General features: G+C 43.0%; 1 protein-coding gene across 1 annotated transcript in view; it reads left to right on the top strand.

The window, feature by feature from the left end:
- Positions 1–5,093: 5,093 nt before the first annotated feature.
- DZIP1 (DAZ interacting zinc finger protein 1) overlaps positions 5,094–15,027 on the top strand; it is a gene marked incomplete at its 5' end in the record, with an annotated part of 36,781 nt that continues 26,847 nt past the window's right edge. The window contains 5 exons of the mRNA XM_080363774.1: positions 5,094–5,684; positions 9,042–9,126; positions 10,610–10,734; positions 13,936–14,097; positions 14,826–14,963. Of these exons, the coding sequence (XP_080219900.1) occupies positions 5,094–5,684; positions 9,042–9,126; positions 10,610–10,734; positions 13,936–14,097; positions 14,826–14,963 (1,101 nt within the window). The remainder of the gene's footprint in view (positions 5,685–9,041; positions 9,127–10,609; positions 10,735–13,935; positions 14,098–14,825; positions 14,964–15,027) is intronic.

Below are 15,027 nucleotides of genomic sequence, written 5' to 3' on the forward strand. Positions count from 1 at the left end.
CCTCAAGATCATCGAGTCCAAGTGTTGGCCTGACTCTGGCACTAAACCATGTCCCCAAGAACCTCATTTAAGTGTCTTTTAAACACCTCCGGGGTGGTGATTCAATCTCTTCCCTGGGCAGCCTGTTCCAATGCCTGACAACTCCTTCTGTGAATAAATTGATGCTAATATCCAATCCAAACCTCCCTTGGTGCAACCTGAGGCCATTTCCTCTTGTCCTGTTGCTTCCTACTCGGGAGAAGATGCCTTAGGTCAAGGTGCCTTCAGGAAAGCATACACACCTGGACTCGTGTCCTCTTGCACACTTCAGGAAAACACTCACGAAAGAGCCACCCCCTCCACCCCGCGAGTTCCTGGGTCAGAACCAAAGGACATCCGGCCTGGGCATCAACGTCTGCCGGGCCGGTTTCAAGAGCCGAGGGCCGGCGAGCAGCGGGGGAGCAGCGGGGGAGCCCCTCGCTCACAGCCCGCAGCTCCCGCAGCCGTTACCCCCGCCCCGCAGCCGCCCCGACTCATCCTCCGCGGCCCCGGGGCAGCGGGAGGCGCAGGGGGATGGCGACTGGAGCGGCGAGGAGGAGGAGAAGGAGCGGGGGAGCTGCCTCCCTCTGCGGCACGCACCAGTAACCAACCGCCCGGGCCGGGGAGCAGCCGCGGCCCCGCCGCCCCTCCGCGCACGGCGGCGGGGAACCCTCGCACCCCCACCGCCGCCGAGCAGCAGCCTGAGGTGAGCGGAGGGGCTCCCCCTCTCCCCCGCGGGGCCGGGCAGCCGTTGGGGCGCAGGAGGGTGAGGGGAGGCCCCTCCTCAGGCGGGAGGGAGCGGGGAGGAGGCCGCGCTCCGAAGCGGAGGTTTTGGCTGGGAGATGGAGCCAGACTTAGGGCCTCCCGTAGGCCGGGCCCTGCTCGGCCGACTCCGGTGCATCCCGCCGAGCGCCCCGCTGCCGGCCCGCCGGGCCCGGGCCTGGCCTGCGGGCACAACCGGGACAAGCGCCTCTTTTCCCTTGTGCCGTCCCCTGGGTGGGAAGGGGGGCTCGGGGGAACAGGCCTCCCCCGCTGCCCGCCACCCTCCAGTTACAGAGGTGCCACTGTAACCAAGAGGGTGACAGCCTGACTTCTGCATGGGCACAGCTCCAAGGTTGGAGTCAATCTTCAGAAAGAAAGAAGAAAACAAGTGATGGAAAACCGTACAGACTGAGACTGCCCTTCTTGGTGACCTTTTTTCTGTCTTTCAGCCTGATACCCAGGCACCTTGCACCTCTCCTCAGTTTAGTGATGCACCACTGCCAGGTCATGTTCAGTTTAAAGCAGGTTTAGTTGCAGCTGCATGAAACTCCATGTGGATATTCCTAGCTAAATACATCAGTCAAGGAACATAAGCATATCCACAGGTTTGGTTTAACTTTGCTGGCTTTATATAACAGGGTGTTTTATTAAACCCATGTATCTGTGAGTCAAAGCTGTATTGCATGTGTGCTTTTTCAGGCTCCTTGACACACAAATTGGTAGTTTACAAAATTCATGTGTTTTCTTTGTAAAGAAATTTCTCCTATGTCAGAGCAGGTCATTGGGAGATAGATTTCATGATCTACAATTTAACAGTTCATTTGACTAGGAAAAGTATCCAATTACAGGTTTTCAAGGTGTTATAAAGAAATAAAGGCATGGATATTTTAGACAGTAGTCAGTATTTGGGCATTTTTTAAAAAATCTAGCTGCCTACAAGTAAAAGTGTATTTATACACTGCAAATGGAAGTGAGTCTGCAGTATATTAGAAATAGCTCTAAACGAGATCAGTGGTGTGTTTTCTTAATATTACAGGAGTCAGAGCAGTGCGAAGTTCAGTGGTAAACCAGGCAGATCTGTATTTGATATATATATTTTTTAAAGTTAAATACATTTCTTTGAAGGTAGCAAGTGCTGGAGGCCCTGTTGTGTAAAATGAGATGGCAAAAATGTCACCCTTGCAGGAGAAGGCTGCACTGTTACAAACACCGCATGATATCTTTCTAAATTAAAAAAATATGTTGTGGTAAGTGATGGAAGAGTCTGAATGGAATATGTACTGAGCCTTAGATATTGCAGTTAAGTGTGGCCAGTAGGCTTAAGGTTAAAGGTCCTAAAGCAAGTTGCAGTGCCAAGTATTTTGGATGATTGCCTTTCAGGGTGGCTTGAGCCAACAGGCAGAAGGGCTCACTGTCCTTGATTCATGTTATTACCTTCTCTGTTCATACTTCTAATACATTGACATTAATTCTGTAGATTAATGAAACCTCATGCTGGGCCTAGATACTTTATTGGAAAGGTTGATTTTCAACCTTTTACAGAAGTTGGCATGACACAAGGGTGTAACTTTTCTGCATGTGGATAAAGCAAGAGACAAGTCCTTGTGGTTCTCTGTGCATAGAAGACATTTCCTCCAGCTTTCTCTTTTCGTGCAGGTAGATGTGGGTGTGAAGGATGGGAGATGCTGGCAAGAGCTGGACTCTGGGTTGCTGAGGTGAGTGATCTGAGACTGATTTGAGTGTCTCTGGTACTGGCTGGGGTAGGGTTTTGGTAGCTGGGGGCTGGAGGAAGTGCTTGCGTCTGTGCTGTGAAGCAGAGGTGTGTCCCGCAGTCATTTTTGAGTGCATGGTGGGTGTGCTGACTGCGAGGAACACGTGCTACTGTTTATATCGGATAGGGCCATGTTAAAAATGCAGACGAGAGGTGAGGTTCCTTTCAAGTTCCTCGGAGATTAATAGAGGAAAATATTAAGGTGTAGCCTGAGGGATGTGGAGAAACTGAAAGAGAACAAAGAAGAGGGCTAGCAAGATGGTTAGGGGTCTACAGCGCAGGATCTACAAGAAGAGATTGAGAGGGCTGGGCTTGTTTAGTGTGGTGAAGAGAAGGCAAAGGGGCACTCTAATTAATAGTGGCCTACAGTTATTTGGAGAAGAGTCACAAAGATATCAGAACCATTTTTTTTCTCAGTAGTAGCAGATACTTGGTGAGATATGGGGAAAATGGTTTTTATCAGGAAGAGAGCACAGTCATGCAGCAGGTTGCCCAGAGAGGTCATGTGCTGCTTGTTCATCTTAAAAACCGTGGATGATGTGAACTAGTGTAGGTGATAGCCCTGCATTGAGCAGAAAGTTGTACTAGATGATTACCAGAGGCCACTGGTGAACAACATTTCTGTGAGTCTATGGCATATGATATAGAGAAACCTCTGGAATGGAGTGTATAATCAAGTATGTACTGTGTGAATGCTCCTGGAGAGGTATGTATCTATAAATGACCAGGAGAATGAAAAACTCAGGCATCTGTGGAAGGCACTAAGAAGCCAGTTGGTATAAACATGGAACATGGTGGTAAGACAGAGGCAGTGTAGAGGACTGAAATAGTAAGAAATGGTTAACAGGAAGAACAGGTTTTTGAGAAGAGTAGTGAGGATGAGCAAGGGAATGGGATAATTTCATATGATGGAAAAGGATGATCCTGCCTGGGGACAGTGTTTGAAGCAACTGAGCAGGAGCAGGGAAATGGGAACACCAGGCTGAGGAGTACTAGGAATTTTGGTGAGGCAGGGAGATAGGCACCAGTTGTTGTTTGCCTTTGAAGAAAAGTATTTGAGCATGGGATGGTGAAGGAGGTGATGTATGTAAGCCATGAGATGCTTCATGGGGATGAAGTCTTTGAGACTGGTGGAGTGAGACAAGAATGACAGGCAGACATGGTGAGGTGGTAGGGTTATATGGTTGTAAGAGGTGGTGTGGTGTGTGGTGATACCAGGCAGAGGTGAGTCAGTGTGGTGGGTGGGGAGAGCATCTGGAAGCAGTATGGAAAGGGTGTATGACTGTGTTAGGGTGAAGAAAGTGTGTGAAAGTACCTGGCAGGAGGTTGGTGTGCAGGCATTGGAAGGGTATGGAGTTGCGCTGGAGAGATTGTATGGAGCTGAGGGGCACAGGGCTGCAGAAGTGTGAAGCCGATGTACAGAGAAATGGTATACGTACCATATGCTGGTGGTGGGGAGGTGACAGGTGTCACTGCACCAGGGAGATGGGTACGTAAGGTTGGAGAACGGCATAAAACAGCACAGGAGTAGAGGAGTGTAGCACTTTGGTAGAGTGAGAAAGCTTTGTGAGTCAGTAGTGGCTCGGAGGAGGGACAGAGCGGTAGGTGAGGAGACACATTGATGCAGTGAAGTGAAATGGGTCTATAGGGTGCCATGTGTAGAATTCATACCAGTGAAGGGAGAAAAAACACTCTTGTGTAGCACTGGTAAGGGTCCATATACATAATAGTGTAGCTGAGGATCACAGAATCATAAGATAATTTTGGTTGGAAGGGACCCTCAAGATCATTGAGTGCAACTGATAACCTAACATTGGCACTAAACTATGTCCCTGAGTGACACGTCTACATGTTTTTAAACTCCTCCAGGGATGGTGACTCCAGCACTTCCCTGGGCAGCCTGTTCCAATGCCTGACAACCCTTTCTGTGAAGAGGTCTTCCTTAATATCCAATCCAAACCTCCCCTGGTGCAACTTGAGTCCATTTCCTCTTGTCCTATCACTTGTTACTTGGGAGAAGAGACCAACACCCTCCATGCTACAACCTCCTTTCAAGTAGTTGTAGACAGCGTTAAGGTCTCCCGTCAGCCTTCTTTTCTCCAGGCTAAAGAGCCCCAGATATATTTATAGATGTGAGTGATGTGTGAAGATGCATTGGTACAAGTGTGTGGTGCTCAGAGCAGGAGGAGCTCTGGGACTCACGGGAGCGGGCTGGTTAGCCTGACGCTGCCAGGTGTATGAGGTGCCGGGGGAAGCAGGTACCGGGACAGGGAAGCGGACGGGAGTACTACCGGGTCCCCGTAGTGGGACACGGCCGCAGTGTGCCTGGGCGTCGTGGCGACAGGCAGCCCGCCGCCTGGCCCGGGCGCCGCTGCCGGTACCGCCGCGGCGGGGCGGGCGCTCGGAGGGCGGTGTCCCGGGGAGCCGCGGGGCGCGACGCGGCCGGGCCTCACTCCCGTCCGCTCTTCCGCACAGGCTGCGGCTGCCATAGCGACGCTGAGGACGCCGGCGCCGAGCGGAGCGCGGGGTACGGAGCCCGGACATGGTGAGCTCCGGGCAGGGCGGGCGGCGGGGCGGGGCGGGGTGGGTGCCGGCCCGGGCTGAGCCATGTTCTCTGTCGCTCCCGCAGCCCTTCACCGAGCGCGCCTACTACCCGCCGGCGGCGGGGGGAAACGGGGCCGGCGCGGGGCCGGCGCCGTTTCCCGCCTTCCAGTTCCGCGGCCGCCATGAGGGCCCGGACTGGCGGCGGCTGAGCGCCGTGGACGTGGGCCGAGTGTCGCGGGAGGGGGACGTGGCGGTCCTGCAGGAGCACCTGGAGCACGTCACCTTCTGCAGCGCCGAGCGGGAGCGCTGCCCCCACTGCCAGGGCCCCGCCGACCCGCTGCTGCTCAAGCTGCTGCGCCTGGCGCAGCTCTGCACCGAGTACCTGCTGCACTCGCAGGAGTTCCTCAGCGCCCAGCTCGGCAGCCTGGAGGAGGCCCTGCGGACGGCCCAGGCCCAGCGCGACCAGCTGGGCAAGGAGGTGGCCCAGCGCCTGCAGGAGATCAAGGGGCTCAAGGAGGAATGCCGCCGCAGGAAGAAGATGATCAGCACCCAGCAGATGATGCTGGAGGCCCGAGCCAGCTACCACCAGGTGAGATGGGAGGTCCTGGCAGCCTGGTCACCCACAGCTTGCTGGCTCTGAGCCCACCGGGAACAAGCGGCAGAGCAGTCCTGCTTGCTGGGTGAATGGCTGGAGCTGCAGGGACCAGTGACCTTAGAAGAAGGAGGTGCATGGCTTGCAGGTGCTTTGCTTCCTATCTGTGTTTCACAGGCATTTTGCTGATATCACAGACATTTAGGAGAGTGCTACATTATCAGGGGTTGTCCTCTGCAGGCACAGGAGTTGGACTCAATGATCCTTGTGGGTTCTTTCCAACTCAGGACATTCTATGATTCTGTGATCATCTTCAACAAATCTGCTTTTTACTAACAAGTGCTATATATTCTTGGATTCGCTTTTGACACATCTGAAGTGTCAGATAGACACACACATTAAAAAACTGTGATACATGTGTTTCTGCTTTCTGTTGCTGCCTTGTGTATCAACTAAATGGTCAGAAAACACACAGAGCAAGTACATCAGAACTGGTGCTAAGCAATAACCTGCCTGTCTGTGAGCTGTCACTTTCTTGCAGTAATGTTCTTCAGGCACAAAGTTTCTGCTTCTGTGTGTGACTCAGAAGTGACTCAGGCATGATGGTAAGGAGCCCCAGTGAGGTAGCTCACCCCTAACTCCACAACAATCTGTCCCATAAGGGTCTTCCCCAAGAACCTTGCTGCATTGCTGTTCTGACTCTCTTTATCATAGCACACTTGGTTTTTTTGAGTGGAGATTTTGTGTTCTGGGCCAAATAGTTTGATTTAAATGTTTTTCAGCTTTGGCATTTTTCAGCAGGTTTCAGGAATGCAGACTGCAGCTTCAAATGTAGTCTGAAATCTAGAGAGTACACTGGACACAAACTTGACATGATTTCAGGCTAGCTCTTTTTGTCTATTTGTTTAAAGTTATGGCTTTACTTTTTAAATTTTTTTTCTTTCAATTCTTGGGATACTAGCAGTCCTGATTGTTGAAGTTCTCCTTAATCATGGAATAGTTGCAATACAGAAACAATACAAGTTTTCTTAGAGTATGTGCAGCCTTATTCCACAGTATAATACCAGTTTCAGCAGGCTGGCAGAGTTTAATTTTTTTAATACATCAGCTAAGTTGGCTCAAGTTTTTCTCTAGGGGAAAAGATACTTTATGCCCCATGAGTAGTATTATACGTACATTTTACTTCATTGGAACCTCGTCTCAATGCATTAATTTGAGTGTTAGTCTTAAGGACAAACTGCTGATGTTGAATTGTTTTAAAAAGCCTTTGTGCAACCTACAGAACAGTTTTTCTGTCCTGTGTTGCAAAAGAAAACTGATTGCATGCATAATTCTATGTGTAAAGTTAAGTAATTCTCATGCTGTCTCAGTGGAAGCTGAAGAACATGGTAGTGATCTTGGCACATCACTAATCTTGTGTTTGGTGGCATTTACAATAAAGCAGAGATGGAAAGCTATTTCCCATTTTTAGTTAAATTTCATATAAAGTAAATGTGAGCCTTCCCCCCTTTTTTCCTCTCTGTTAGTAAATTCTTGTCTCTAGAAGTTTTTGAGGTTCACATGGGAAAAATGTATTCAGGGAATGATGCTGAACAGTTCCTGCAGTTCCCGCCATGTTTTCAGGATTCTGCGTGAGAATGCTAGAGATAAATTAAACTCTTCCTATGGTTTGCAAATGCAAGGCAGCAGTATGATCAGTAAACAATAATTGTGTATTATATGTCTGTACCATGATCTTGGCTGATCTGCAGTGCCAGCTAATAAGGGGTTTGCCAGTGTTCCTGAGGTTTTGTCCCCATGAAGCCCCCATGAAGTCTTGGCTGACTTACAGGCCGACATCTTAGCAGACAAGCCTGCAAATAGTACACTTTTATCTAATGTAACCATGCTTTGGAATTTAGATTTAATGCCTTTAACCCACCACCAATGTCAGCTGAGTCATGAAATACTACTATAAAATGGTACTAGTAGCCAGAAGCCATATATTTAAGACCTGTTGGTCCATACCTTCATCTGAGTAAACAAATTTAATTTTAAACAATAATTTTTAATCTAATATTTTCATGCACAATGTAGGCACAAAGTGCACATTGTATCCAGCACTGTGAAAAGTAGTTGCAAGAATAATGTTACATAATTCAAAACCTAAATATTCCCTGTGCTAATCCTGTCTCCTGCAGTAAGAGCTTTCTTTCACTAGCAGCAAGTCGAACTGACATGAAGTTTGTGCTTGAATGGATAACATTATTTCACAGCCAATTTCATTCCATAAATCATGTGCAATATGTTACACTGGGAGCTCCCTCTTGGTTGGCAGCAATGCTTTACTGCCAGACTGTATCTCTTTACTTAGTTTTATGTTAGCACTTTTTTAACATTTGTCCAACAAAATTTGTCTTAATAATTCATTGCTTTAGTGTATGCTGAAAGATCCCTATATTTAAAAGCCTACCTGACTATCATTGTCAGTATTTTAAATATTAGATGAAATCTGGGAATTTGATTATGGTGACAAGGTCTTAAATCTGTTAAGTCAGTCTTGTACAGTCATATCCCATTTCTGAGGAAAAAGGACTCAGTTGAGTATTTGTGGTTTGTTATATATATTTATTTGAAAAGAAAAAATTCAAAAGAGGTAACAGGCAACCCTACCTAAAGCAATTAGGGGTTTTGATTCACAGTCTTACTAGTATGCTGCAAAATCTGTAGATGTGGCTTCTGTCTTTGTACCACCCATCTGTTTTTAATATTCTGAGCATTAGTGCTAGTGTACTAATGTATGTGTGTACCTTTTCTTGCAAAATTGTGTAATGTTACCTTATTTTGGTTGAAATCTCTGACATTTTTACATATCTATGGTCCTTCTAGTATTGTCATCTTACAACTCGTTATGTATATTCAAACCCATATTTGTTGGTCTCTTTTGTTGTGATACAAGAGTCTCAAAATACCTGAGCCGCTGGTTGGCTGGAGTCTGTATATTTTGCTGAACAGTATTGTCTTACTTATACTTCTCTACCTATCTATAGTCATCTCATACCTGTGGTTTATATCTGAATTTAAACTTACTTGGCCAGAGTATCTTTTGTTCAGAATTTGTACAGTGCCTAGCGTGATGGGATTCTTGCCCATGACCATCACCGAGACACATTAAATAACACAAATATATTAATAACTTCACAGAAATCTGGCACCATGAGAATTCTAGTCATTATTCTTGTGAAATTGGATTTACTAAAGTCACCTACTTTTGACATCTGGACAGATTTGATAACCTATTAAAAACCTTAACCATTACACTTACCAACCAGAAGTTACTAATAATAGCTAACATAGTTTTATTTGTTCTTTTAGTGTCAGTTTTGTGAAAAGGCTTTTATGAACTATTCCTTTTTACAAAGTCACATGCAAAGGCGTCATCCGGAAGAATCTCAGATTGGTATGTACTTTAACATTATCAAAAAAATTAAGTAGTTTAGAAAACTGTAAACATAGTGAGGATGTGCAGTCTATGATTTTGTGTAATGATTTTCATGTTCCATTTTTAGGTGGCAGATACCAATTTGTGTGAACGCAAACAACACTGACTGACAAAATGTATTGGGTGACATATGTTTAAATCTCTGTGAAGTATTTAACAAAAAGTGTATGCTACATTTACAGTACCTTTTCAAACTAGGATTCCCACTGAATACTTTATTCAGTAGCAGAGTTCAGAGCCTAGTTTCTCTTTAGGCATGTGTGTTATGAATGTGTGGGCAGAATGAACAAGTTGCACTAAGGCAAATATGTTTTGTGAATATATATGAATTGTCAGAACAGAAAAAATCAAACTCACCTGAAATCAGTTTGAATATGATCAGGCTCTCCTGAACTAAACTCACTGTAAAATATGGTGAGAAAGATAAACTATCAAGAGTAATCTAACTTCATGTATCTATGATCATCTTAGTTGCTATACCAATAGTGTTTATAATTTGTCTCACTTCATTGAAAAATATTTAGTTTGAAAAATATTATTCTCAAAGTTTTGCTTCATCCATCTCTAAATTCTTTCATTCCTTTTAGGCTGCCTGCTTATGATTTATTGCTAAGGACTAACAAATATTGACAAATGGCAGTGATTAGAAATGATTTAGGAAAAAAAGAGCATTTGGTAAGAGAAAGAGAGGGAAGAATCCAGTGAGGTCTGAACTGTGGCTTGTCAGGCAAATAAAACAGGAGAAGTGAAAGGCGTCTGAGCAGGCATCTGAGGAAGTGTTAATGGAGAAGAAAGAAGTTCTTGTCCACTTTATACTTGATAAAAATGAAGGAAGGAGCTGCAGAACCAGTTGAACTAATTATTAGATAAAGAATTGGTTTGAAATGTCCATATTTGGGAAATACTTCAGGCATTTGTTTCTGAAATAATACTCTTCATTCTGCTTAGACTTCCAGATGATGGGCAGCCTAGTAAGTACTGGGTAGATTGGTAAAATATTTCAAGATTAAAGATTGTTGTAATTTTTGCATGTTTATAAAATGTTTTTTTTACAGTGACTTTCCCCGACTCATTCCGGATTAATAATAAGTCGTATTCCAAATGGACTCCTTACTAAAGTTATTTAGAATGAGTTTTTTGAGCCTGTGTTGCTTAGATTCCTTTGAAATTAGATCATATAATACTTTTTCTTGTAAATATTTTATAAACTATTTCATGGGTCAGTAATATTGATATTTTTCAATCTTTGAGGGTGTTAGCAGTGCAAAGAACATATGTATTTATTATAAAAGCATTTTTGGAGATTCATGATAGTAAGAAGTCTATGTGAGTCACACTTCATGAGGATGTTATTGAAACATGGTAGAAACACATTTGCAGTAAGTATCAGATTTCCAGAAATTACAACAAACATTTTAAAAATCTGTGTTCTTTCAAACAGAGCAGAAGAGGAAAGCGAAGACAGACAAATTGCAGGATGAGATTGATAAACTGAAGGAGCAGTTGCAGCTCACCAGGTCCCAGCTAGAGGCTGAACAACAGGCTAATATGGTCAGGTTTTCTAAGGTAATATGTAGTAAGTAATGTGAAACCTTCAAAAGAATTGGTACTTTGGACTGTATTCACTTGGTTTGTAACTGGAACAGAACAAAAATGTTTCTACAGCTTGCCTGTCTGGCACTGATGGTTCTTGGGCATTAGAGCGTAGCCCTCTCTCGCCTCCCGTAATTTTGAGCATCCACTTTCTTCTTACTTGCATTGTAGACATAATTTAGATTAATACTTGATACAACACTTCTGCTAGCACTTGCCCCTTCGTAAGATGTGTGGCTTGTTATTGAAGCAGATAAGAGTGCCTTGCTGTGGTGAAATATAAGCTATTTTTGACATTATGATGTTTTGTGATGATTAAGCATTTCTTAGATATGACTGTGATTTTTTGTGACTTTATAAAGTGAGTAGGATTTATTGTTTGCTATGAAGAACTTTACTGTTTAACAGAGGTGTAAAGCAGTTCAAGGAAGAGAGGCCGAGAAGAAACAAAGCAATCTAGAACTTCTGTGTTGGTCTTTAAATACTTAGGATCTGGCTGACTGGAGAGCCCAAGCAGAAAGTAGTCTTAGCTACTGCTGTGTGAATAAAAAGACTTTAGACCAGAATGATTTTAAAGCAGTCATTATCTGTGTGTAATCACATGCAAGCCTTTGTTTAGAATTATATTAAATATTGTAAGTACACTTACTGGCTTGTAAAGAGAAAAAAGAATCTTTAAGTTACCTGTTTAATTTTTTTTAAAGCTCTATAATTTCAGATCATCTCACAGTTTTCATTTATATCTAAGTAAATACAATCAGATAATTTGCTATCAAAATAGGGATGGAAATTTTTTTCACAGGGGAGGGACTTTGCATTTCAATTTGAGGAGCAAATTCTTGGCATAAGAGACAAGATACTTCTAGTGATTGAGTTAAACTTTGGTCTTTGGGTTGCAGTTTGCTCTGTATCCCATTCAAAAGCAGTGGTTTATGGTTATTAACCTGTAAGAACCTTCTCCTGATATTCTGAACTTCTAAATGGCTTTCCCAGTGGAATTTGAGGACCTTCAAACATAAACCCAACCATTACATTTGGAAACAAGCGATGCATTTTGAATCTAAAACATGGCTTTCATTAATTATTTTCTTCCTTCTTTTCAGAAGAAAACCTGATCTTCTGTAAAACATGCAGTGTTTCTTCCCCTGAACACAGCTCCAGACTCTACTTTCTTGAGTTCTCTTGTTCCTCTTTTCTCAGGACCACTCAGCTTTGTGCTGTTTTTCCATTTTCAAAATTAGTGAATGACCAAATGAAGAGTGTGGGTAGAGTTTCACTTGGGAGTACAAGCAGTGTCAGAATAATGGGCCTTGGCCCTGTGTGGACATCTGCTAGATTTTCTACACATTAATTCTGTGCCTCACTTTTGAAAGGTTCTTCTGTAACATATTTCTCCTGCCCCTGAAGCATTGTTTTTCTTATAAGATGGAACCTGGAGTTTTCTTAACAGTGCAGTGTAGATTTTTTTGGTGCCTTAGGGGCCTGTTTTGAAGTCACTGAGTCTCCTAACTACACAAAGACTGCCTGAAATATCCTGAAGCTACGGCCTCCAGTGTTACACAACAAGAAGCTTTCAAAGCTTCTGTGTTTTTCTGGGATGTCAAGGAAGATAGAAATGTGAAGTGTGACTGGTTGCAGTTTGTCTGCCATGACTGACATCCACTGTCAATTCAGGTATCATGTTGTTGTTGTCTTTTGATTGAAAGAGCAGAAGATCTTTCCCCTGTGTTTTTTTTAGGAGAAGCGCTACTGGAGGAAATTTGGATAAAAACTATCATGCTTCCAGTTCTTGCTCCCTTCCATTCCTTTGAGATGAAAGGATACAGAAGGTCCCATTCTTTCTTAAGTGTACAATGATTGCTGGTTATAGTTAGTCAGAGAACAAATTCAGAGTGAATGCTGTGATGGAAAAACGTAGAGATTACCTAAAAAGTATCTGTATTCTGGCCAGTGACTGTCTGGCAGGACATTGAACAAGTTGAGCACTGTCTGAAAGTGACTGAGTGACTAGGTAACGGAATGGTAAAAGTAATTTAACAGATAAAGTGGGGCAAATGTAAATGGGGGGAAAAATAATTTTAACAATCTACAAAATTATGGGTTCTGAGCTGAGTGTTCTTACAGAAGGGCAAGATCTTAAGGTTCTGATACATAGTTCCAGGGGAATGTCTGTCCAGTGGTTAGTAACAGCCAGCAAATAAAATAAAATATTACAAATTATTCTGAAAAATCACTGTGCAAAGCACTGCTGAAATACTGTGTGTAGGTCTAGTCCTGTCATCTCAAAAAGAATATGATAGAATTAAATGTCCTGGAGGTATTTAAAAGATGTATAGATGTGACACTTAGGGACATGGTTTAGTGGTAGATTTGGCAGTGTTAGGTTTGCAGTTGGACTCAGTGATCCTAAAGGTCTCTGCAGACATGAGTGTCTCACCCTTTATCCCCACAAAGACTGACAACACTTAGCATGCTCGGCCATTCTAAATACAGACTGCAAAGTCATGGCTTACCCAGAGTGAACAGGTAATCAATTATTCACTCTTTTTTTCTAGCTCAGGAGCTAACATCCATCAAAGAAACCTGGCAGGAGCCAGTTTCAAACCGAAAAAGAAGTGTTGGCTCTGCATGCAACTTGTGGTAGACCTGTGGAGCACCTTAGCAAAAGATGTTGCAGTTGCTAGAAGCTGACACAGTCACAAGGGATGACTGCAAAAGAACATGAGGAGGGTCGTATCAAAGGTTAACAAGTCTACAAAACAGCATCATGCTGAGGAGGTTCTCTGAGCTGAAAACAGTTGGCAACTTGGAGGCTCTTAAGGAGAACGTGCACGTTTGCTTTGCCCTGTTTTTATCCTTTCCTACCTATATACTTACAGCCTCTGTGAGAAACAGGGCACTGAATGAGGTAGATCCTTGATATGACCATGTAAGGTCATTCACTTCTTATTAAATGAGAAATAATGAACTACAAGAACTTCTTGAAACATACTTGTTTTGCTAGCAAATACAGTTTGCTACCCCAGAATTCTTGAGAAACTGGTATTTTTTCATGTGTTTTGATGTCACAATGTTGCCCGTTGAAAGTGAGTGCTTCCCACACAGAGTTTAGGTGCATGAATTGGTATTGCATATGAGGAAAAATAACAAATAATATTTTAAAAATAATTTCAGGAATGTGAACACCAAAAATCAAAAGAAGAAGAAATTCTACAGTCATTTCATAAATGGAAAGAGGAGGAAAAAGAGAAATTGGCTGATGAAATAGAAAAAGTGAAACAGATGTTTATGAAAGAGCTTAAGGAGTTATCTTCAAGAAATTCAACATTAGAAAATGTAAGCGATTTAAATTCTTTAACATTTTAAGGCATGAATCCCTTACAGAAGATGGTAGTGAAGCTCACATTTTTGAAATGTGATGTAGTCATCTCACAGTCATTACAAATCTTTAAAAATAATGATTAAATGATAGCTGTAATTGTATCTTCGGATACTGGTACTTTATTAACATAACTTCAGTTCTTTTTTTAATAGCATTGTTTTGGATGAATGAATTATGCCTTCATCAAGTATGTTAGTTTTTTCTTACTCAACAACTGTTGACTGTCTCTTTGTAGGTTACTAGGTATTGTTATTATTGCTGTCTGTTAAATATCCTTATATTAATATTCTTACAACTGGTGTGGAGGAGACTAACCTCTGCATTATAGTCCTTGCAGTAGGACTGCAGGTGTTTTCATTACATGCTCTGGAAATGCTTTCCAGAGTCTTGACTAGAAAATTGTGAAAGTATAGGTGGGTCAGAAAACAACTACATGTGACATTGCAAGAGCAGCTTGTGTTTTGTAGCTGCTAGTTCCTTTGTGTATTTGCAAGCTATATTTATATGTATATATTAATTATTACATGAGATTTGATAAATGCTGAGCTCATGAGAAATGGGAGAAGTGTCTGGTGCAACCTCCATGTAGGTATGTTTAAAGTACATTTTGTACAAAATGATAGTTTTATAAAACAAAATCTGTATACATATTCAAGTCTTCATTTTTCTCCCTGCCTTTTAGCAACTGTTAGAATTACAGAAGTCCAATATGCAACAAAAGTCCAATTTAGGGACACTGAAAGACAGCCAAGAATTTATGGAAGAGAAACCTCAGAGTCCTCAGGATTATCACAATGTGGTTAAGCTTCTTGAAAAACAGGTAACACTGTAATTTAATGTATTGCTTTTGACGGACTACTTGTGTTCTTTTCATTTTTGTACAC

The sequence above is a fragment of the Nesoenas mayeri genome, assembly GCF_963082525.1.
Source record: "Nesoenas mayeri genome assembly, chromosome: 1".
Taxonomy (NCBI): Eukaryota; Metazoa; Chordata; class Aves; order Columbiformes; family Columbidae; genus Nesoenas; species Nesoenas mayeri.